Here is a 26,132-nt window from a genome sequence, read left to right as displayed (position 1 = left end):
TTTGTATTTGTATGTAGATACAGATATAAATTATTGCATGATGGCAGTGCTTAACCTTTTGTCACAACATATGTAAGTAGTAGGCACTGGGCCAGATCCATTTGTCAGTAGCAGGATTTGGGATATCTTGCCTCAAAGGACTCTAACATTGAAATTGAAAATAGCATTTTGAATAAAAGCTTGGGGATTGACTAAACACATTGGAGTTGGCAAGCTTAAAATATCACATCATGCTTATCACAACACTTAGCCCAATATCTTTTGTGTATGTGTGTGTGTGCATGCATGCCTTTGAGTCAGTGTTGACACCTGGCAATTGCCTGGACAAATTCGTAGAGTTTCCTTAGCAAACTTTTCAGAAATGATTTATCATTACCTTTCTAGGACTGAGAAAAAATAACTAGCTCAGGGTCACCTAGATGGCTTTGTGCATAAGACAGGACCAAAATTCATAGTCTGGTGCCTTAAACATTATATCAAACTAGTTCCCTTACTTATTACTCCATATTGTATGTACACACCTTGAGTGGTTCATAATAATAATAAAGGGGGATATAAGCAAACAAATGAATACACTACTATTAGATTGTTATTCACTTACTCCTGGGGGGAAAGCATCACATATAGTAGGAAAAAATAGGCAATGTTACCTGGTCTTGAATTAATGCACAATTGATTTGACAGGTTTGTGGTTATGTTTTCCAGTCCCTCAAATGATGGCATGTAGAACCAGTAGTCTTTTGATCCAGCCATGATTTCAAGTTCCTCATGATTTGCGTCTTTTATTCCAATGGCATAAATAATAGTTCCTTTCTTTCTGAGTTCATTTGAAGTGCTATCCAGTATTGCCCTATCATGAGATTCTCCATCAGTTATGACCATAAGAACTTGAGGGACCCCTTGGTCTTTGCGGCTGCCATTTTCTTTAGTTAAAAGACTTGCTGAGAGCTGAAGAGCCTTTGCTGTGTATGTATGTCCTTTTAAAAGCATGTTGTCCTGAATAAATTTAATGATATCTGATTTTTTGCTATAGGTATTCAGCTTGAACATAATTTCTGGATTATTGGAATACTTTACTGCTCCAAACTGAACATGGTCTTTACCTACATCAGACTTATTTATAATGCCAATTATGAAGTTACTCATGAGAATGTAGTTGGTTTCACCAATACTGCTAGAACTATCAATTACAAAAACCAGATCTAAACGGTTTATCCTTTTGCACTCTGGAAAGAAACAAGAAAAGATAAAGGCATCATTTACAAAAAATTCATATTGTCATATATTTTTTCTCCTACATTCATCTTTCTTTACAACAAAAAGTGTATGAATTTTAATTAATGTTATATTTACTATAAATAGGTTACCTTGCTGATGTGCTATTGTTTCATTTATTTGAAAAAGAATCTTATTGTTTTATAACTAAAGTTATCATGCAGTTCTACATGCATTTTTACTGAAATGATTAAGATAAATATCATCTGAAATTTTCTCACTGATAGTATGGAGATTTGATTTGAAATAGCTTTGAAAAAGTTATGATTGGAATGAATGTGCACAATCTGTAGCAATATTTTATCATATTTTCAATTCCATTTTTTTTAGAAAATCAGTATCCAGACTAGATTTTTCTTTTTATCATATTTTCAATTCCATTTTTTTTAGAAAATCAGTATCCAGACTAGAAAAATCTGTTCTATTGTTATGTATTATCAATCAATCTTTTTGATACACTTTAAAAATTAAATGTTAAATTAACCGAGTTTCTATTTTCAATTATTTTATTATTAAGAATGGCATGAACATTTGTATCACAAGATCATTGGAAAGAAAACTCACTCAACTGTGAGCAGGTTTTGCTATTATGAGCACAAAGGGCATTACTAAGATTAAGTAATATGAGATTTTATACCACCTGCTACATTGTACCCTAACCCAACTCTTTTGCCTCATTATTGCTTTTTCCTAAGAAGACAAGACTAACAGATCTTTCCTGCCATATGAAAAAAACATACAGATATGCTCCCTGAAATATTAAGCAGGAATTTTTTTAATCCATTTTCAAATTATAATTTTCCAAAAGATTTGGAAGAATGGCTTCCAAATGGAATGGCTTCCTCAAGAATGGCTGATATCTGTACAATTAAAGATAAATACTTAAAATGGAACAATTACCAAACCAAGGGAGTTTGTTACTTTATGCCAGTATTGCCACAAAAATCTTTCCAAGCTAACATTACCTTACATTAGCCCAGGGATTACCTGGACCAACAGTCCCTTATGAAATGAGAGCTACAGCAGAGAGAGAAGCCAGGGGATTGAGGGGAAGCCATCTTTAGTCACCTAAGCTTTTTAGACTTTTCATCTTAAAAATGTACTGAAGCTTTTTTCAGCACTCCAACCAAGCAGCACTATTCTGTGGGAACTTGGAAGGACAGTGCCAGAAACCTCACAGCACCAGAAACCTCAGAAAACAGTGCCAAGAAACTCAAGCAAGCCCTTCCCTCTTTAGGAAAACCAAAAATCACCAGCCGAAAGAGAAAACTCAGAGCAGAGTTGACAATAGAAACAGTTAAGTGGAGCCATAATAAGGAGATTAAGGCTAAAAATAACTCCATTAACCCATTAAGGCAGGAAGACAGGATCCAGGGCAATCATTTTAACTAGAGGCACACAAACAAACCCATCAAGCTACAGGAGCTTCAAAGGGGAATTAATAATTAAGCCTAAAAGGCTCAAATTCTCATTTCCAAACTGCTTGCAAACCAAGACCCAGCTGTGTCACACAAGCTTTTTGCTTCTTCATTTTTGTTTCTGTCAACTTTTTGATTCTTTATTAAAGAATCCCACTACTGTGGTAAATGTTTAAGAGAGTGGGGATGGGGTCCACTGTCTAACAAAATGGGGATTGGGGACAAACACACACACAAAATCCCACTTATTCCAAAATATAAAAACTGTTGCAAAGCAAACTCAGAAAATTCCACAACACCATCAAGGTATGAAACCGAACACAGAAATCTTGTTCGTATGGAACAAGATTTCTGTGTTCGTTTTCATACCTTGTAGGCCTACATTCCTATTGGTCCGGAAAAGCTGGGCCATGATTGGACAGAACTAAGCGTTCTGATTGGTTCTTATTCAGCTGCCGCAATTGGGTAAAACCAAGCACGGCAAGCTCAAATGCATGTCATAGGCTGCCTAGCCACAGCCAGCTCTATAAAAGGAGCTGCCTCGGCTGGGAATCTTGTCTCAGTATCTGGTTTCCTAATAAAGAGCTGTTGTCACTATTTTGAGTCTCGTCTCTCCTTGGGACCCACCGCCCAGACTTAACACTGGCGATGAGGATGGGATACTGAGACAACAGAGCTGACTAGCTCATGGCAGAGAGCGCATAGACAACCTGCAAGATGGCCAGCAGCACCGTGCCACCCGCACCATTCAATCCGGCCAGCGAGGACTAGGAGTCCTACATTGATCGTTTCCAAATGTTCTTGGAATCAAACAACCTGAAGGATGCCACTGGCAGCAAGAAGCGAGCTGTTTTTCTAACACACTGAGGACCCGCCGTTTTTAAAATGGCCAAGGCGCTCACGAAGCCAACAAACGTCAAGACCATGGATTGGGATACCCTAGCTCCCATCCTCTCGAACCACTACGCCCTGGCGATGCCGATTCTCATCCGTCGGAATGACTTTTACAAAAGAGATGAGCGCGAGGGTGACAGTTGGAGAGTTTGTAGCCGACCTGAGGGACCTAGGAGGCTTGTGCGGATTCGCCAATCTAGACGAGGCCATGCGTGACCAAGTCGTCCTCAGCCTGAAAGACCCAACTCTCCAAAGCAGACAGATGGCTAAAGGAAACATCTCTCTCACCGACGCCGTAGCCGAAGCCACTGCAGCCGAGGCCACCCGTAAGTCAGCGGCGCGAATGCGGCATTCAAATGGAAATGACCACCAACCCACCAGTGAGACGGCAACCACAGCAGACAAACACGAAGCATCCACCCACCATGGCAACATCGAATCCCCCTCTGATAGCGAAGAGGAAGAAATTCACAGACTTCAGTCGGAACGCGAGCGACGAGACCGACACGGTCGTAAGTCGAGTTACCAATGTGCCGGCTGCGGAGGAAATCACCCGCATTCCGAATGCAAGTTCCTGGATGCTGTTTGCCGTTTTTGCGAAAAACGAGGGCATATTGCCAAAGTATGCCGTAACAAATGAAATTCCAGCCCCTGACGACGGGGAAACAGCCCAAGAAGAAGAGATGGCACCCCCACCATAAACCAGGACCGCCATAATGACAGCCGATGGAACCAGAACAGCCGACCCAGGAAGTTCGTCGAGGCACCCAGAAGAGAAGAAACGCACCAAACAGTCACCATCGGCCACGCTTCATCAATTGACGCACGAAAGATATATGTAGAGGTCAACATTGAGAATCACCCTTGCACCATGGAGGTAGACTCCAGTTCCTCCCTCTCTACGGTCTCCTGGAGGACCATCAAAAGACTAATTCCCAGCATCGACCGCCAAGAGCTTAGCAACCAGAAGCTAATATTAAGAGACTATCAAGGTAATCGCATTCCGGTCATTGGCATTGGACATTTTCAAGTCTCGTTCAGAAACCACACCACCATCCTACCACTCACAATCGTCGATAAAGACAGACCTAGCCCACTCGGGTTGCAGTGGTTCGCACCGTTGGGGATCGAGATGGCAGGCATCAACCACACAGAAGACGGAAACTGGGAAACAACACTCATCCAGGACTTCCAAGAAGTCTTCAGTGAACATCTAGGCAAGTACAAGGGGTCCCCTATCTCCTTTAATCTCAGCCCTGACATTGCTCCCATCCGTCTCAAGCCGCGGCAAGTGCCTTTTGCACTCAAGCCTAAAATAGACAAACAATTAGACAAACTAATAGTGCAAGGCATGTTAGAACCCATCGATCATGCCTGTTGGGAGACCCCAATTGTCACCCCATCAAACCCGATGGCTCCCTGAGAATTTGTGGTGACTACAAGGCCACCCTCAACCACGCATTGCAGCAGAGCGCCTAGTAGTCCAACATCTCCTGCACTCACTAGGGGGTGGCAAAGCTCGACCTGGCTCAAACTTATCAACAACTGCCAGTCGATGCTAACCGCCGAAGCCCAAACAATAGTGACACATAGAGGGGCATTCAAATGCAACTGGCTCCAGTTTGGGGTCAGCGTCGCACCGGGCATTTTTCAAAGTCTAATGGAGAGATTTTTGCAGAGAATTAAAGGAGTCGTGCCCTATTTCAACGACGTCCTGGTAGCAGCCCCTACCAAAAAACAATTGGAAAAATGACTGAGGGCGGTCCTACAGAAATTCAAAGACGCTTGCCTCAAGGTGAAAAAGGAAAAGTGCCAATTATGCACTGAAAGGGTTGAATTTCTTGGCTACCTCCTTGACAAACAAGGAATTCACCCCACAGATAAAAAATTGAAAGCCATAAAAAACACCCCCAGACCAAAGAACAAAACGGACCTCCAAGCCTTCCTCGGACTCATTAATTTCTTCAACATTTTTCTACCCCAGAAAGCAACTGTCACAGAACCTCTGCATAGTCTCCTTGATAAAAAGGCTTCCTGGATATGGGAACGGCGAGAAGAGCACGCTTTTCACCAGATAAAAAACCTTTTGACTTCAGACGCAGTCCTCATGCAATACAATGAAACGTTACCTCTGACTGTTACTTGCGACGCATCACCTTTCGGGGTTGGTGCCATCCTGAGCCACGTTTTACCAAATGGAATGGAAGCCCCCATTGCATTCTTTTCCAGAACATTGTCAAAGCCAGAGAGGAACTATAGCCAACTGGACAAAGAAGCCCTCAGCATCGTTCCAGAGGCCCTTGGTCGTGCATCCATATTGACTTCGCAGGGCCAACCAAGGGGCACACCTTCTTAATCACTGTTGACGCTTATTCAAATTGGCTCGAGGTGAGCACAATGAAGACAACCACCACAGAAGCTGTCATCAAGAAATTAAATAGACTTCGCAATGCATGGTCTGCCAGATGTTATCATTTCTGACAATGGGCCACAATTTACCACCTTAGCTTTTGAACAATACTTGGCAGACCACGGCATCTGACACGCATTGACATTGCCAGCTCACCCGGCGGCGAATGGTAGAGCTGGACGCATGGTTCAATTTACAAAAAAAAACTCTGCACAAAATGGAATATGGCAACATCCACGAGAAGATCACCAGGATGCTTCTTCTACAACATATCACACCAAATACCACCACCAACAAGAGCCCAGCAGAGCTATTAATGGGCAGAAGACTCAGGTCACCTCTAAGACCACCTGCACCCTGCTTACACTCCAGAAAAACCCCTTGGTTCCAGCAGCAAGCACCGTGCCTTCAACGTAGGAGACACTGTATTTGCCAAAAACTTTACAGGGGACCCACTTTAGATCCCTGCAAAAATCATCCAAGTCACAGGCCCCTGCTCCTACAGGCTCAAGACCACCGATGGGAGGTTGTGGAAACATCATATCGACCAGCTAAGATCCAGGCTGGCCGCTTCCCCCCTCATAGACTCTAACCAAGTAATCAGAGGTGGGGAAACCTCAAGTTCAGAAAATGAATGAACATCTGTACAAGTAGAACATCCCCCACAGACATTAAACAAAAACCAACAATACTTCCCAGCCAGAAGGGAGTCATGGCAGACAGGCACTACGCCTGGAAGCAGCAGCCAGACAAGCTCCACCAGCCCAGAGAGCCCAGGCGGGAGCAGCAGAGCAAACGACTCAACCGACCCGGAATCACCAGGTGGGAGTCGCCGCCAGAGGACCGGCTCACCCTTCCAGGCAGTTCCATCTTGCAGCTTGAGAGCGACGCAGAGCCCGTCCGAACCGGATGGTGAACAGAGACACTGTGATTGGTTCTTATTCGGCTGCCACGATTGGGTAAAACCAAGCGCTGCAAGCTCAAATGCATGTCATAGGCTGACTAGCCGCAGCCAACTCTATAAAAGGAGCTGCCTCGGCTGGGAGTCTTGTCTCAGTATCTGGTTTCCTAATAAAGAGCTGTTGTCACTATTTCGAGTCTCGTCTCTCCTTGGGACCCACTGCCCAGACTTAACACATCTCATAGCAGCACAGCATTCAGCCACAAATTTCAAAATATAAAAGCATAATGTCACATAAAATTTGTTTGCAAGCAAACTCATAATATTTGTTTGCAAACTCACAAAATTAAGTCACAACACACTATGTATGTAAATATTGATTTGTTTTAATAAAAAAGAGCAAGTTTTACCCAAAATCAGGAGAAGCAGGCAGGCAAATTGAGTTGCTCACAGAATCACAGAGTCACAGATCTACTGTTCTGAAATCTGCTGCCTGAGTCTGCACTGAAAAATAGAAGCTTCAGTCCTCAGAGTCTGGGAAGGAAGGCAACGTTCCAGCCATTCAGATCTGCTGTTAGGCCACCTCCTTGTAGCACTGAACTGAGTTCCTTGGCTTTTGAAATCCAACACTGAGCACACAGAGATGCCCTCTGTGCTGTTTTTTTTTTTTTAGCTCAGCTGAGGCCTGGTTTGGAGAACCGGTAGGGACTGAGGTGAGAGGTAAGAACGGGGAGGATAGGCGAGGATAGTCAAAATTTTCCCTACCAGTTCTCCGAACCAGTCAACATTTTCCCTAGAGGTTCTCCTGAAACCTCCCCTGCAACCCCTTGAATACCATCCCTGCTCCCTGGAGATTTGGGCCTTGCTGCTTGCAGATTCACTGAGCTTCCAGGCAGATCAGGGCAGCTCAATTGGGTCAACGCGTGGGATGCAAACCAGGGAGCCAAATGAAAAGCAGCAGCAGCTATGCCAGGTGAGTGGATGAGATGAGGAGTGACTAGGCAGGGTGGGGGTGGGCGGCGCCAGCCAGGATTATTGCTACCAGTTCACCTGAACCAGATAGAACCAGCTGAATCCCACTACTGGCCACTGACTTGAAATAACAGTGACCTGTCAATCAAATATTTATTATTGTCAAAGACCATCATAAGGAAAGTGAAGTACAATCAATTAAAAAGCATAGAAAATACATCAAAATCATATCTGTGTATGTACATATGTATGAAAACAAAAATCTAAAAGGTGATCTAAAATAGAGGAATAGGAAAATTAAATGGATGTAAGAAACATAGGTTAACATGGCAGATTAAATCTATTCCAGGACAGATTAGAATAATGAACTAGATGCTCATTAAGACTAGTTTATGGCATCAACATCCATCAGATTTTAAGCACTGCTTTGCAATCCTGGGCAATATAACTGAAAGTAGAAGGGAGATGTAGATTTGTCCTATCCACTCTTGGTATTTATGTAATAATGGGGCTATCATGCTGACCTGCTGCAAATGCCTCTATTGTGGGATTCTCTCCCTGATAATTTGTAAATGGCCTCCCCCTCCCCCTCTTTTAAACTTTTAAACATGCCTATGCCAATGGCTGGATCTGTTCATTTTGTTTCCTTATTAATATTTATAAATGATTTGTAAATATCTAAATGTTCTGTCCCACCTGTATCCACAGGTGAGAATCTCAAGTTACAGAGTTCAAATACTTTACGTAAACAAAACCAGAGACAGAAGATTCAATTGCTCTGTATCACAGTCCTTTGGCAATCCTCCTAGAATCTGTCTGGCAATTCTGTATAGTTCATAAATCACAACGCTGTAATCAGATGCACTTCTTTCCAAGGCAAAATCCACTTTGTTTCCAGCAAAAATTACGAACTCGTATGCTCCCTTATATCCTCTGAGAGAGGGCGTGTCAGTCTCATTAATTAATCCTTTGCTGGACGTCTCTTTTCCAATTGAGATTGACGTCTCAATCTTCTCCTAGTTCTGGCATCCAGCCAGCATCCGGCAGTTTCATCACCGCTCAAAGCCTCTGACACACTTTCCTATTAACAGTTAACACCTGAGGTGCAATCAGGGAGGCAGTTCCAGAAGAGGAAGATGTCTCTGAAACTTCTAATAAATTAGGCTCAACTCTCAGATTCAACTCCTCCTCTTCCCCCAGACTCCTCTCAATGTCGCTCAGCAATGCAGGCTCAAATCTCAATGCCAGATCTTCCTCCTCACTCGAGCCTACATCTGCCGACCGACCTGGTTCAAAACTCAGAGGCACAACACTATCCCTCGCCGCAGGGCCCTTCCCCCGAGTCTGATGAGCCAGATGCGGTTTCGATGGGAAGTGTTCATGGAACCTCTGGATAAGGTCCGGAGCACAAACCGTGGAAGCATCCACCCAAGAGAGAATCTCTGAGCCATCTGCCATCCTCCCGATGAGGTACTGAAAGCGTCCTTTCAACCAGGGAGAATCCTGAACGCTGACAACCGTGTCATCAGCGGCAGTCTCATTGCTGGGTACCGATGGAGAAGTCGCACCTCTGGGAGAACAGAGTGTACACAATGGGGAGTCAGGAACCAGAAGGGAACAGTGGAAGACAGGATGAATGCGCATGGAGCATAGCAGGGTGAGTCGATACACGATGGGATAGATGATCGCCTCAATAGGGAATGGACCAATGAAGCGGTGGTCCAACTTCTTAATCAGGCGATCGACCCAAAGGTGCTTTGTGGATAACCACACCTTGTCACCCACAGCTAGCAGAGGCGTCGCCCGACGTGAACGATCTGCAAACTGTTTGTAGTCCTCCTTCGCCCGTTCTAGTTGTTGCGCCACTAATCGGTGAACCAACTGCAACTCCCCGAGAAATTATTGCGTTTCTGGGACTGGGGAGTCCACAATTGACAACGGGAAAAATCATGGATGGTAGCCCATGTTCGCATAAAATGGCATTACGCGAGTAGATGTATGCTGCAAATTGTTAAAGGCAAACTCCGCCAAAGGGAGGTAAGTCACCCAATCGTTCTGCCGATGGTTGACAAAACATCTCAGATATTGAGTGAGGATGCCAATCACTTTCTCAGTCCTGCCATCAGTCTCCAGATGGTGCGCCGAAGCCAAAGACACCTACACTTGTAATGCCATCACGAGGTTTTCCCAAAACTGAGCAGTAAACTGGACACCGCAATCCGAAACCACCCTGTCCGGCAGACCATGTAAATGGAAAACATGCTGCAGAAATAACTGGGCAGTAGTGTGGGCCGATGGCAACTTCCGACAAGGGATAAAAAGAGCCATCTTGGTGAACAGGTCAACCACCACGAGTACCGTCATATAACCCAATGACGAGGGCAAGTGTGTCTAAAAGTCCATGGAGATTGCCCCCCATGGTCTACCCGGAGTCAGCAGCAGTTGAAGGAAGTCCAGGAGGCGCACATGATGCGGCCTTCGCTTGTCGACACGTAATACAAGAGGCGACGTAAGAAAAGACGTCATGACGGACTCGCAGCCACCAAAAAGTCCATGTGACAAGGTGAAGAGTTTTATAAAGAAGCCAAAATGGCCAGCAGCAGGATTGTCATGACATTGAGTCATGATGAGGGCTCTAAGCATCCTGGTGGGTATGTACAATAGTCCTCGATGCCGTAGCAAGCCCTCCTCTAGAGTCCTGCAATTTCCCCCATTCTTTGCTGTGACCAAGTGTCTACGTGCTGCGCCTCTCTTACTTGAGCCCTCAAATCCACCGGGTCCTGAATAACAGCCAAAGCTTCTGGTGGCAGGACCGTACATGGAGAGGAAGAGGGTCCTCAGGACTATGTAAACTCGGGTTTACGAGATAGGGCATCCGCTCTCTGATTTTGTCCACTGGCAACGTATGTGACTGAAAAGTTGAACCTAGCGAAGTATGACGACCACCGGATCTGTCATTGGTTCAACTTCTTGGCAGTGGACAAATGTTCCAGGTTACAGTGATCCATCCAAACCTCCACCTTGTGCCGAGCCCCCTCCAGATGATGTCACCAGGTCTCGAACGCAGCCTTGATGGCCAGCAATTCATTTTCCCAAATGGTATAATTGCACTCAGAAGTTGTGAGCTTCCTTGAATAATATGCGCACAGGAAAAAAGGTGTGCCATCTGTTGGGGCTTGTAGCAACACTGCCCCAATAGCTACGTTGGAGGCATCTGTCTCGACCACAAATGGACGATTCGGATCAGGATGCCTCAATATAGGTTCGGCAACGAAGGCTTTCTTTAGAGCCTCAAAAGCCCGTTGCTGCGGGGGGGCCCCACTGGAATGGGACCTTCTTGCAAAGGAGCTGGGCGATGGGATCCATCAGCTTGGCAAAGTCCGGGATGAAGGTTCTGTAGTAATTAGTGAACCCCAAGAGACGTTGCACACCCTTTACTCGATGAGGGGGTTCACAAGTTACACAAGGCCTCTACTTTCCTCGGGTCCATGGCAATGCCCTCGGAGAAATAATATGCCTTAAGAACTCTACGGAAGTCTTGAAAAAGAGGCATTTCTCCAGCTTCGCATAGAGTTTATGCTCCCGAAGACGTTGTAATACCTGACGAATGTCCTTCAAGCATCTGGCCACAGTTAGGCTTTTAATGGGATTCTCAAACATGACACGTAATTGCTGCTGAAAACCCTGGTAGTCATTTAGTAAAGGGCTATCTTGTATCAGCAGAGGAGTAGCCCATCTAGCAGCTGGACCTGATAAGAGGCTAATAACAAACCCCACCCTAGAAAATCTTCACCACCCTAACCCTTAAGGACATAAATAATTGGCATTGTCCCATAAACGCCAGGAACATATCAGTCTGTCCCAAGAATTTATCTGGCACAGATACCAGGCATTTCTTAAAGGGAGGAACTGGGGGAGGAACAGGAGCCTGTAGCTGAGAAAGGTGATTTACCAACTGTGTTACCTGGTGTTGTAGAACCTGGTTCTGTAAGAGTTGGTCAATTTGTTGCTGCTGTTGCTCCACCAGTTGCTTTAATTGGGTTGGGTCCATCTTGGCTATAAGATGGATTAGTTTGGCTGGAAACAATAATGTTCTGTCCCACCTGTATCCACAGGTGAGAATCTCAAGTTACAGAGTTCAAATACTTTACGCAAACAAAACCAGAGAAGATTCAATTGCTCTGTTATCAGAGTCCTTTGGCAATCCTCCTAGAATCTGTCTGGCAATTCTGTATAGTTCGTAAATCACAATGCTGTAATCAGATGCCCTTCTTTCCAAGGCAAAATCCACTTTGTTTCCAGCAAAAATTACGAACTCATACACTCCCTTATATCCTCTGAGAGAGGGCGTGTCTGTCTCATTAATTAATCCTTTGCAGGACATCTCTTTTCCAATTGAGATTGACGTCTCAATCTTCTCCTAGTTCTGGCATCCAGCCAGCATCCAGCAGTTTCATCGCTGCTCAAAGCCTCTGACACACTTTCACTGAGGTGCAATCAGGGAGGGAGTTCCAGAAGAGGAAGACGTCTCTGAAACTTCTAATAAATTAGGCTCATCTCTCAGATTCAACTCCTCCTCTTCCCCCAGACTCCTCTCAACGTCGCTCAGCAATGCAGGCTCAAATCTCAATGCCAGATCTTCCTCCTCACTTGAGCCTACATCTGCTGACCGATCTGGTTCAAAACTCGGAGGCACATCTAAATATGTTATTATATTATTATTTCTTTTGAATTGTTTAAAGTTAAACATAAAATGATTAATAATTATTTCTAATTTCTATGATTGAATTTTTAAATTATTTTTAATTGAATCAGTTTAATTATGATTTGGGTTCAAATATACAGGTGAAAGGGTGAAGAAATATACATTTATCCTTTAAAATCTACCATCCAAATAAATATTGGTATTCCTAAAGGAACAAATATATGAATAATTCAATATTCAAAAATATATTGAAATTTTAAAACAATTGACATACTGATATTTAAATCCGGTAAATAATAACATGAATAACAATGCTAGGATAGGAGAATCAATATGAATCCATAAAATAATGTTCTACTCACATACTCAATGGAGAGAGAAAATCAAGAGTATTTAGTGTCAGGATTTGATTACAAATTGAACATTATTTGCTTTCAACCTAGCAAAGTCCTAGTATTTGATCAGCCCAGTTCTGGGGTAATTCAGCACACATATTGATTTGCCCCGGGAATTGACAGAAACCGTGTACTCACAGTGGTCAGAGTTGTTGTCAATGACTTTTCTTGTAACCCAAATGGGCAGCTGGCATGCCAACTTCAGATTTTTCAAACTGCTGCAATAGTCTTCATAAATAGCAATAGCAATAGAAGTAAGACTTATATATAGCTTCACATTGCTTTACAGCCTCTCTAAGCAATTTACAGAGTCAACTGTAGTGCCCCTAACAATCTGGGTCCTCGTTTTTTTGACCTTGGAAGGATGGAAGGCTGAATCAACCTTGAGCTGGTGAGAACTGAACTGCCAAATTGCTGGTAGTCAGCAGTCAGCAGAAGTAGCCTACAGTACTGCATTCTAACCACTGCACCACCATGGCTCTACCCAAAGTCCTTCCCTTTGGATAACTGGTTGCCACATCCCCACTTAATCTTAGAAAAATAATCTAACCAAATGCCTCCATTTCTTAACATCAAAGTTAAGTAAATACTGAGATTTACAAGAGGAAGGATGGACACAACAGAGACAAATAGAAAACTGATTCAAATTATGCATATGAGGGGAAAAAATCTTCCTACATCCACCAATTCTTGACTTCAGCAAGGATATACAACTTCATAATATATACATGTTGCAATATAAAAAAGAATGAGTGTGACAAAAAAAACCCATGATTTAATATGTTGATTTAATGTGAATTAAAATCACATGAAGTTAAAGAAACATTATTAATATATTTATTTTATAAGCATATCATTGTTTATCTCTTTCATCAGAATTTCAAATTGCTAGAAATATGCAGAGGGGTTCAATAAATTTTATGAAAAAATGAAATATTTTAGCAAAATGAAACCCTAAATTCATTTATCTTCCAAAATGGACCAAAATCTTGTTAGGTGCCCCTCTAATATTTTCTTCAAGCTAAACAAGACTCTGGTCTGGTTTTTTTTCCCCCAGATCAACAAGTACTGAACCATTGTGTTGTGATAGGAATTGACCAACTGGCTTGTTGTTTAGCTTGATGTTCTCTGAAACAGAGTGAATGGCCAAGTCACCTTGCTGGGGGTTTTTTGGCCTAAAATGGAACTAGAAGTTTCCTGGTTTCTGGTCTTATGTCTTAACCACTGAATCAAATTGACTTTTTTAAGGACATCTCGTCCTTATTCCAAAACAGTGTATTTTGATCTTTTGAGCAGGAATCCCAGGTATTCATCATTCTAAGGGTAACATTTTCACAAAATCTGGAAAGTATATCTATGACATTTTGCCCACTGTTAAAGCAAACCTCTTACTAAATTCTCTGCTTTTGATAGTATCATTTTAATTTTATTCAGAAATTTATAAGGCCCATGTTGTTTTTATTCACCCAACCAAGTAGTCACTCATATAAAGAGAACAAAAGATTGAATACTAACCATCCAGCTTATATGGACTGCATATGCGAAACATGATGTCTTTCTCTATGTATTTCAGAACATCATAATCTTTCAAGTAAAACATGTTGTTTGGTGCCCCGCTGATCTCTACTAGTTGTGTAACATTAGCACCAGTAATCCCAATGGAATAGATAATGACACCTTCTTTTCTTAGAGCACTGGATGGTTCTCTTACATTATCATGTGCTTCCCCATCTGTGAGGAGGATAAGAATTTTGTTGACAGAAGGCCGTGCTCTTTTTGCTGGTTTGAAATAATCAGAAACAAATTGCAGAGCTTTTCCAGTATAAGTGTTCTGTTGCATTTGAGCCATGTTCCCAATAGCGTTAATAATGTAATCTTTTGATGAGTTGAGTTGGAACTCTTCTTTATTGGTGCTACTGAACTGTACAACACCGAATTGCACTTCATCTAGACCAACACTACACTTATCTACCAATTCTTGCATGAACTTCTTCATCTTCTCAAAATCTTGATGGCTTATACTTCCAGAGCTGTCCACTAAGAACATGACGTCAGCTTTCATTTTCTCACAGGCTACAGAAAAAGAATAATTATTAAACCACTGAATTTCTATGAATCTAGAGGAAAAGAAAAGCAAGTTTCAGAAACATTGCTTCTTATTTACTCCTAACCAGGTAAGTCCTGAAATCCACATCAGAAGCTTTGTTTACATGAAAATCTGCCTTTTTAATTATACCCAATACACCCAAATATGGAATGAAATGGATTTCTTAGTATGTTTGAAGCATATTTCATTATATTTTCAGTTATCTATAAATATAACTTCAGTCCTTTTCATTCTTATATTTCTACAGCTATCTTGTAATATTATTTGATCATGTCAGGAATGTCTATTTTAGCATTGGTGCTATTTATATTGATATAGATGTAATCTCTTGAATTATCTTCCTTGCAAATACAATCATCCCAGTTTCTTGCAATGCTGCAGAAATGATTTGCATTGCTTTCTTTTGAGAAATATTTACAACAGCAAATCAATTAATCAAAGTAGAATGCCGGAGAATGCCATCCTCAATCATCCCAAAAAGTCAGTTCAAACCTTTTCAAAAATGTGTAATATAAACATAATGTTTAAGTTATAAACATAACATAAAACAAAAAGGCTTCAAAGATTTTCTGTCTGAGTTTATAACACTAAATTAATATCAGCCGCCAGACTATAAATTACAATGGGCCTAATTTATCCTCAGCACTTATGTTCCCTTTGCAATCAGTCATTGAAAGTTCAAAATACTGAAATCAACAAAAGTTTATCCAGCTAAAAGAGTATTTTATAGCTATTATAGTTTATATTTTCTATATGATCTTCCTATTTCAGAATTCAACTGGGGAAAGGTAAAACAGTAGTGTATTTGGAGGGGAAGAAAGCCTCTAATTTCACAAATGCAGTGTCTTTTAACAAGTCTGGACCCCTGCAGTTCAAGTGCTCAACAGAAAATATCTCTATACTATCTATAGAGTTAACATCATTTACAACATATAGTAAGCCATTACGTAGGGCAAACAAGCAGAAGACTAGCAGAGTGCATTCATGAACATCAACTAGCTGGCAGAAAACACAATGAAAATTCCTTCATTTTACAATGGACAGACTCAACAATACAGTTTCAACAACATAGGACAAACAAACTCACTAGTACTGATGATGTTACCTAATCAGGTCATGAAATGTGCAAGCAAACAATCAAGTTTACAAAGCATCAAGGACTCTATATAACATAACAGATTTTATTTAAAGGACTAGCTTCTTACCTTTTTCAGAGCATATGTCTCGAACAAATTCATTTTTTATATTTTTCAAGGAGTCAAACTGTTCCACATAGTAAACCTTTGCTTCTGAGTCTGCAATCTCATTTAACTGTGTGATATTAGCAGATTTCACACCAATAGCATAAATATTGACTGCTGATTTTCTTAGCATTTTAGAAGGTTCCAGCACATTATCGTGTGCTTTTCCATCTGTCAGTACAATGAGATAACAAGGGACTTTGCCACCTCGCTGTTTTTTTGCCTTTTCAAATAATGGCTGCATAGACCATATAGCAGCTCCAGTATATGTGTCTACTCCCATTTGGATTATATTATTAATGGCTTTTTCTAAATGGCTGGTTTTCATATACTTATCAAGTTCAAATTCTGTTTGATAAAGAGTTCCAAACTGAACAACTCCAAATCGAACATGATCAGGTCCTATGGTAAATAGCTTAATTACTTCCTTTAGGAATGTCTTCATCTTAATAAAATTTGAGGGACTGATGCTTGATGAACCATCAATGAGAAAATAAATATCAGCCTTTTCTGTTTCCATACATCCTGAACAAATAAACAAATTTAAGAGAGATCAGAGGCAGGTAAATAACTTATTCTCCTCCACAAACATTAATTGAAATCCTGCATTGAGGAAGGAATTGTGTCTCTGAAAAATAGTTTTCCTCAGTCTTCAAATTTTATAGATAGTCCAGAAGGATATATTCAATGACATCAAAAGCTGCTGTGAAATATAATAGGATCAGGTGGCATGCATTCTTCCTCTCAAATCACTTGGTCAAACACACTGCAGACCCCTGAATGAACCAGGAAAGACATGAGTCAACCATAAGTGGTAGAGATCGTATGAGAGAACACCCTATCAACTACATTGGAATTTGCAGAAGGAATTCCAGAGAATGTAGTTAAGTGATATCTCTGAAGGATATGAGCATTATTGTTAAGTTATCAAGTAGAAATTCTGACTTGAATTTCATAATACTGGCATTATTTATTCATTTATTATTGCTTTTGAATCCCATTGTAATCAAAAAACATTTTTGATGATTTACAATTCAATAATGCACAATTAAAAATTAAAAGCAAAACTAAAAATAATTTAAATGAAAATATATTCCATCGAGATAATCAATGGCAGATAATAAAAATAAAAGTTGGAGTGCTGAAAAAGTGACTGGCCCAAAATCACCCAGTTCAAGTTGAACTTGAACTTCCTCTTTCTAGCCTGGTGCTTTAAACAAACTGGCTCTCAAAATTTATTTATATTTTAGTTACCCAACTGCAATGATTTGTCAGAATGTGTCAGAAACATGAGAGAAAAGACAAGGTTGATAGAGTTGGGTTGTTTAAAAAAAAGACAAAGCAAAACAAGTATTCAAATATTCAAATTCAGCTTATTTAACTAGGTGACATGCATTTCATCAATGACATTACCTGATCGGAACTCTTCTGTTCTTTCAGCTTCATCAAAAAACATATGAATATGTTTGAATAGTTTCTTCTCAAAAATTTTAGACTTATCTGCCAGACTTGAAAAATTGTCAACTTTTATAATATTTCTATTTGGGGGATAGGATACTACTCCACCTAACTGTGTGATATTAGCCCCTTCAATGCTTATGGCAAATACTGTCACACCCTTCTGCAAAAGGAGACTTGATGCTTCAGTTACACTATCCTCAGAGGGTCTGTGGGTGATGAGGGTAGCTATTTGTTCCACACCTTCTGTCCTTCTGCTTCCAGCACTTTCAGTAAAAATTATTTCTCTAGTAAAGTTTAAGGCAGCACCTAATTTAGCTTTTCCTTCCCTGGGAGAAAAGCTCTTGATTTTAAATATAAGATCCTTTATCTCTGTTTCTGTGTTCAGTTGAGAAAGTACACGAGGCTCATTGCTGTATGTCACAAGACCAATTCTGATGCAACTCTTCTGCACATCAAGAGAGGTTGTTGTGTTTTGTAAGAAAGATACAATATATTCACTATTTGTAGGTGAAACAGCTTCATCCACCACAAATACAACATCTGCAATTAAATCATCAGAACAATCCACAACTGCAATAAAAAAGAGAACACACATTATTAATTCTCTTTTCTTAACAGTTTCTTTCCTTTTTGCAGGCTTTCCACTTGGGATTTGCCAGAGTCTCTCATCAATATATTACAAATTCTTTTTAATTTAAAAAAATTCTAGCAAAGCATATTTTAACCAGAAATTCCCATAAGTTTTGTGTGGATACTCTTTGAACACAAATAAGAGGGGGCCAAATTATTCTATAAAGACCAGAGGGCAGGACAAGAAACAATGGTTGGAAACTAACCATAGAGAGAAGCACCCTGGAATTAAGGAAAAATTTCCTTAACAGTGAGGACAATAAACCAGGGAAACAGCTTGCCTCCAAAAATCATGGGTGCTTCATCACTGGTGGTTTTTAAGAAGACACTAGACACATCCAAAATAGTATAGGTTCTCCTGCTTGAGCAGGGGGCTGGATTAGAAGACCTCCAAGGTCCCTTCTATTCTATTCTATTCACATTAGAAAATAAAAATTTGGAGTATCTGTAGTCCAATTCTTTGTCTTTAGACGTGAACCATAAAACAAAACAAAGATGATAGAAACTATTTCTGAGCAACTTTGTGGAAGGTATTCCACAAATGTACTTTTAGAAAAGTGACCAGACATATCCATTATAGTAGTTTTCTTGCACCAAACCTCCCACAGCAGTTATTTTATAAAAACATTTACAACATAGTCTCACATTCCTTAATTTTCCCCCAAATGGTGGGATTCAAAAATTTGTTACTACCGGTTCTGTGCATGTAGCTTGGTGGCATGACAGGGGAAGGATACTGCAAAATCCCCATTCCCTCCCCACTTCTGGGGAAAGGTTACTGCAAAATCACATTCCCTCCCCACTTCACTAACCTGCTTTCCAGCTCCATTCTCCTGTGCAGGGCACAGCTGGGACTCAGGAGGCAGAAAATAGATGGGACGGGGAACAGTCAGAGGTGGTATTTGCCAGTTCTCCAAATTACTCAAAATTTCCACTATCGGTTCTCCAGAACTGGTCAGAACCTGTTGAATACCACCTCTGCCCCTAAGAATGGGCTATCCCAGGAAAATAATGTGTTCCTAAGGATTGCCTACTCCTGATCAGGACTAAAGTGAAAAGTAGGATATGAGATATGAAAACAGCCTCTAAGGATCCTTGAGAAAGGTAGGAGCTGAGGGAAGGATAATACAGTGAAATTGGATGAGGAACTAAATGAAAATAATGGAGAAAAATCAAATTCCTGATACTGTGTTCTAGCCTTAGGGAACTTTGTGACTATGATGCATGTGAAAAAAATTAATTGACCTGTCCTGGACTATGACTATTCATAAAATGATCCTTCTGCAAAATGTACATTTTGTATTTATTGAAAGCATTATCACAATTAAGAAAATATAATTGTTTAAATATTCTCTCTTCCCTCCTATTGGAATGATTAAATTTAGAGGAAGTTCACTATTAGAAAAGAAATAAAATCTTCCTCTATAGGCCCTTCAATGTGTACCTTACTACATCTCCATTCTGTTCTGGAGATATATCTAGGAATCATGGATCCCTAGATACCTGCAATGGCAAGTAATTTACTCAATTGCTGGATCTCCCCTAAGGAAATGAAAGGAGAAAAAAGCATCCTGCCCTCCCAATTAACGTTATAGGAGCTTCAATTCCAGAATAGCATGAGATGAATAATTCATTTGTGCTATATACCAGTGTTTCTCAGACTGGCTGGAGAATTCTAGGAATGGAAGTCAACCACTTGGCTTCTGCAAAATTGTGCTTCTCCAACACTGCAGGCAATTCTCTCAAGTGATAAATGAGTTGCATGATATTATTCATTTCTCAATGAATAAAACTACTTTTTTCATTAGGAGTTACAATTTGGCAAAAAAAACTAGTACATTGTAATCTATATATTACATGTGTTCTCAAATATTTCATACAATATAGCAGCTGTTCAATTAGACATGCATGAATAAAATATGAAATAAAATTCTAAGTAGGTTTTGGAGAACTACAATTTTGCTTATACAAGCCCAGTCATGTTTTTTTTCTCTTTAAATAGTAATTGCTCCAGGATGCTCTAACTGATATTTTAAAACACCTGTCCCAAACCCTCATGGTTAATATAATAATATTTGTGATAATGTTCTGCATTATTGCTTTTACCTTTTATGGGCATGCTATGAGCATAAACTGTACTTGTTGGGGTAGCTGTGGAGAAGACTAAATTCTCATCTATTGCTATAGTTGATTCAATAACAGACAATATATTTGAGGAAAACTTTTGGAGATCTTTTAGTGTATCAAAATGGTAACTGAACGGATGTGTGGCCATTGACTTCAGCTCTTGCTCAGATGCACTCATCATTCCTAAAGCAATTATTTTTACCCCATCTTCTCTCATTAATGTAGCAGGTCCTTCCACGTCATCTTGTGATACCCCTGAAGTGGTAACAATCAAAACCTGGTGTCTGTCTCTTCTTAGTGCCTTGAAAATAGTCTTGTGGATCTTTTGTATGGCATTCCCAGTCCTTAAAGACCCACCCCGGAATGAAAATCTCTTTTTAACATGGTTCAGCATAGGGTTTTTTCCTTTGAAGTCTTCCAGCTGGAATTCAACATGGATATCATCACTGTATTGGATAAGTGCAAGGCGATATTTATTTGGCGCTATTGGAAGATTGTTGATCATTCTATTCACATAATTTTTTAATGAGAGAAAACCTTGTCTGCCGAAGGTATTAGAGCTGTCAATCAGAAGGACAACATCTACAGACTCAGAGGCTACAGCAAAAACAAAACAAGAGTTTATATATAAAACATTATAAACGTGTTTGAATATTAGTAGCTCGGGTTGGTAGTTAGGCTGTTGGTTAGGCTCTGAGCTTGGCAATTTGATTGCAAACATTTTTTCAATATGTGAGGAGACATCATCAGTGCCTTTTTGAATTGTGCTTGTCTGTCAGAACACTGGCCTTTAAATATCTTTTTATGAGATGCAAATTAGCCTGAATGTTGTTTGTTTTGATATTTCTGAGCATGGTTTGAATCAAACAATCTAAAATCAGACCACAGTTCAGAAATATCTGAACAAACAACATTCAGACTAATTTGCATCATAAAAAATATTTAAAGACCTGTGTTCTGACAAATGAGCACAATTCAAAACGCATTGCTGATGTCTCATTGAATGATGATGAAACATTTACAACCAAATTGGCTTGGAGCTCAAACCAACAGCCTAATTATTGTAAACTGCACAGGTTCAATTAAAGAGTGCAGTATAAACATTTTTATAAATCCTCGTACATAATCCATCATGCTCCCATCCTCACAGTTTGACCCAATTTACCTAATATACAACTGGGGCTTCTTTGTTTTTATACTTGCCTAAATTTTTTCTCACTCAAAATCAAACATGCATTTTGACAAAGAAAAAAACAATGTCAAAGTCATTCAATGTTTTAACAATATTTTTAATTTTTAACATTCCAACACCCACCCATCTGCTGCAAAAAACTGTGCCATTTAATTAACTAATAGGAATACAGGACAAGCTGCATTAGCAAGTTGTGATGAATTTCCAAAAGGAAAATAAAATACCAGGTTGCTGTGTTTTAGAAGCCTGGGTCCCAAGTATAACAAGGAGCAAAGTCAGAAGCATTTTCAGATTGTGATAGTTGATCAATGAATAAATCTAGAAATACAAATAAGAACAAAGTAACAACATCATGTTACTGCCAATGTATGCTGGTGTTGTTGACAACATCAATAATAATATCTTATATCTTCAAATTGTTTCCTTCAGCTGATCAAAGTCTTCGTATATTGGTCCCTAGCATGATGCCTGCTAGATTGGATGTCAATTGTTAGTCTCCTCAACCGATATGGCCAATAATTCTAAAGCATCTAGGATGAATAAGCCCACCTTTGAAAGGCATTGCATTGTAAATTAGCTGTCAATATCTCTTCTTTTGCTGGCCAAACTTGGAATGGTGGTGACATTAGCTTTAATAGTAACCCATGACTACATTGTTGATAACCTGCCTCACTTTCAAAATCAAAGAGGATATTTAATTTCATTTTTATACCTTGGTCAGTCCCCGATTTTACAACAGGAATGGAATGCCATTTGGCAGGCAGAACTTAGTACAATAAGCTCCCAAGAAGCTGATTGGTGAACATCTTAGAATGCAAGCTAGTTCCCATTAACATGGGATCAAAACAGCCATCCTAGGCAGCCCTAGTGATATGATCTTCACTAGTGGCAATTGTTTGGCTTCTTTAACAATAAACTCCCAGATCATCTGCAGCAGGTGGACAAAATGTGCAATATGATAAGTGCAGCATCATATACCTGCTATCTTGTACATTTTGACCATCTCTTCCCCCCTCCCCCAATAAAAAAGCCATATACAATATACTTCTGTAAACCAGAAACTTATTTGGGAATTTTGCATGAATTACATAACCCAACTGCCATATAGTCCAATGTAGTGAAAATAAGGCTTTGAAGTGTCCAAAACTAACTATGCAGTTCTTTTGTTCCTGAACAATATCTGGATCCCTTTTAAAGATTTTCCAATTTTAATAAATCAGAAATATAATAAATCTTTCCAACAAATAGAACAATAAAATGAGCTTTAGAAAAATGTAATTTAATCTCTTTTCTTGAAGAGCTTATTATTTTAATTGGGTTTCTGGGAAATAAGGCATTTGAAAATATGGCAGCAATTAGGCGACACTGTTCAGTGAAATATTTGTGGTCTACTGGATAAAAGATTTGACAATTTCTTAAGAGTATAAAATTCATTACAACTCTTTTGATTATAGTAACAGTAGTTATAAAACAAAACTTCTCCCGTTTACACTTTATGGAAATTTATCTTTAGCAGTAATGGTCTCTACTTCATCTATTTTAAGGCCTTACCAAGATACTAAATTAAACATGTCATGAAAGGATAATTCACCCCTAATGATTTCCTATTGCAAGTGAATGGGAGAGGCACTAATAAGGTAATAAAGCATTAAAAATTCAATGCACAGAAAAGTTAAGTCTTGCACTTAGGCAAGAAAAACCAAAAGTGCACAAATAGACTGGGTGATACCAGACTTAATAGCAGTAACTGTGAGATGGATCTGAGAATCTTAGTGGACAACCAATTAAATATGAGCCAACGGTATGCAGTGGCAGCCAAAAAAAGCCAATGCAATTGCATTAACAGAGGGATCAAGTGTGGTACTAATACCACTCTGTAAAGCCTTAGTAAGACCACACCTAGAATACTGCATCCGGTTTTCGTCATCATAAAATTAAAAAAAAAAGTTGAGACTATAGAAAGAGTGCAGAGAAGAGCAACTAGGATGATTAGGAGACTGGAGACTAAAGGATATGAAGAATGGTTACAGGAACTGAGCATGGCTTTTCTAGTGAAGAGAAGGACAAGATACAGACACATGATAGCAGTGTTCCAATATTTGAGGGGCTGTCACAGAGAGATGGGAGGGTCAATCTGTTTTCCAAAGCACCTAAAGGCCAGACAAGGAATAATGGATGGAAACTGATCAAGGAGAAAATTAAACTAGAAATAAGGAGGAATATTCTGACAATGAGAACAATCAACAATCAATCAAAAGCTTGCCTTCAGAAGTTGTGGGAGCTTTATTACTGAAAGCTTTCAAGAAGAGATTGGACTGCCATCTTTCAGAAATGGTGTGGGGTCTTCTTCTTGGGTGGGGGGATTGGATTAGATGACATACAAGGTTCCTTCCAACTCTGTTAATCTGAATCCGGTCAAAATGTTTTCCTGACTCATGATTGTGACCAAGGTTTTCTGCCTCATAGCATTGCCAGTACAGAGTACTAAATATCTTGATTACAGAAGGACGGGAACTTCAATTTGCTAGTTTTTACAGCCAGTCTTGAACTACCAACATTTTCCCTTTCCTCTATATGTAAAAAAAATATGGGGGACATCTTTTTTCATAAAAGGGTCGATCCTTTTCTTTTCATATTATTTTATCACTATAAGCATATTCTACTGATTGTAGTTTGCGAGTTATCACTACTTTTGTCACTCATTGTTTTAACCTTATGGATTATAATTAAACGATTACTTTACCATGCTTAGAATAAAAAACTGGATAGAATTTAGGAAAACTGAGCTTTCTCACTAGTTCCATCTTCAAAAGCCAAAGAAAAAGTTTATTTATGGCAACATGGGAGAAATAGAACCTCCTACAATTTAAATCAATAAAGCATGTCATCTATTTCCTTCAGTCTTGCCATGCTTTAAACTCTATTTATCCTAACATTCTTTTGACCTAGCTAATCTGTCATATTCTTTCCTCCCCCTTCAAAAACTATATATCAAGCAGGCATTTTACACAAGCATATTTATTTTAGTTTGAAAGTCATCTATAATTCCCTTTAGAATCATTTTTGTTCCCTTTGGAATCAGTGTGGTCTCCTGCACGTGTGACTTATATATCAGAAATTAAATTTTCATTGAAGCTGAAAGCCAATAGCAAAATCCAATATCCATTCTGTTGCAACAAAAATTTGAGTGGCTGTGGACGTCACAAATGTTCATATAAACCACATTCTTTCTGCTATTGCTTTTTAACATAAAAAGAGCATATTGCCTGCTGTTTGTGTTGTGATGATAAATCTCCAGTTACTTCTGCATTTCTCAAGCTTTAAAAATTCAGAGCTGAAAACCTTACTGAGCTTTCTAATGACTTTTTACCTAGGCAGAAACAGTTTGGGGGGAAGATCCCTACTGTGCAAATAGATTGTTGAATGATGAGAAACTGTAGCCTATGGCAAGTTTTTAATTTTTCTTTGTCAACTTCCTTTGTTTTTATTTCCCCCACCTCCCCCTAGGATTAAGACATTTATTTCATATCCAGTTCTTTAAAATCTATTAAAAATCATTATGTGTTATCCATAATTCATTTTAACATCTTTTGTATTCAACTTTCACAAATGTAATTTTTAATTAATATATCTCTGAAGAAATATTTTTTCAAAAAGAAATCAATCCAATCCAAACAAATATTTTGATGAATTTTACAAATTTACATCCACAAAACACCACTATAGAACTTTTTACTCTCTTCTTTATAGCAGCGAGATGTTTTTATCAAATTATCATCCCAAAAATCCAAAAAGCATTGTAGTGTGCTGCAGTGTACTTTCCACAGCAGTTTTGGAGGGCCAATACAAAAAAATAATGTGCTGAGATTGTGCCCCTGTGGACAAGGGACTATTGAAACTGTAGCTAATCAAAAACTTATTCACTAATAAGTTGGGAGATGGCTTTTGGATTACAATAGTAATGAAAAAAGTCATTGGACCTGAAGAAAGGCAAATTGCAGAAGAGACATATTTGTATAATTCAAGGCTTTAGGTATCTGGCTAGGCTACCTAGCTATGATGGTGCTGAATGAAAAATAGTTTTGATAGGTTCTTATAGCCATTGCAACATCCCTGTAGTCATCTGATCGTTTTTTTTTTAATTCTCTGTCAGTTTCCTCACAAGCAAAGTCAGGGCAAGAAGCCAGCAAGAAGTCAAAACTCACAGTCAGATAAAGTCTTCACTTGAGCCCTGGTGACACAGTGGTTAGAATACAGTATTGCAGGTTGACTCTAACCATTGCCTGGAGTTCTATCCTGACTGGCTCAGGGTTAACTCAGTCTCCCATCCTTCTGAGGTCAGTAAAATGAGAAGCCAGATAGTTGGGGGCATTATGCTGATATTGTAAATCGCATAGCGAGTGG

At 39.6% G+C, this 26,132-nt stretch overlaps 1 protein-coding gene across 1 annotated transcript in view; it reads right to left on the bottom strand.

The window, feature by feature from the left end:
• The window catches only part of COL6A6 (collagen type VI alpha 6 chain), a 127,324-nt gene extending 105,283 nt beyond the window's left edge, over positions 1 to 22,041 (bottom strand). Inside the window, exons 1-6 of the mRNA XM_087917157.1 lie at positions 21,953 to 22,041; positions 20,516 to 21,133; positions 17,732 to 18,349; positions 16,283 to 16,843; positions 14,486 to 15,043; positions 651 to 1,226 (exon numbers count right to left, since the gene is read on the bottom strand). Of these exons, the coding sequence (XP_087773283.1) occupies positions 651 to 1,226; positions 14,486 to 15,043; positions 16,283 to 16,843; positions 17,732 to 18,349; positions 20,516 to 21,133; positions 21,953 to 22,013 (2,992 nt within the window). The 5' untranslated portion in view covers positions 22,014 to 22,041. The remainder of the gene's footprint in view (positions 1 to 650; positions 1,227 to 14,485; positions 15,044 to 16,282; positions 16,844 to 17,731; positions 18,350 to 20,515; positions 21,134 to 21,952) is intronic.
• Between the last annotated feature and the right edge of the window lie 4,091 nt (positions 22,042 to 26,132).

The sequence above is a fragment of the Pseudonaja textilis genome, chromosome Z (genome assembly GCF_049901715.1).
Source record: "Pseudonaja textilis isolate UNSWEBS1 chromosome Z, rPseTex1.2, whole genome shotgun sequence".
Lineage (NCBI taxonomy): Eukaryota > Metazoa > Chordata > Lepidosauria > Squamata > Elapidae > Pseudonaja > Pseudonaja textilis.
Note: the sequence above shows the minus strand (reverse complement) of the source record. Positions and strands in the feature narration are given on the sequence as shown.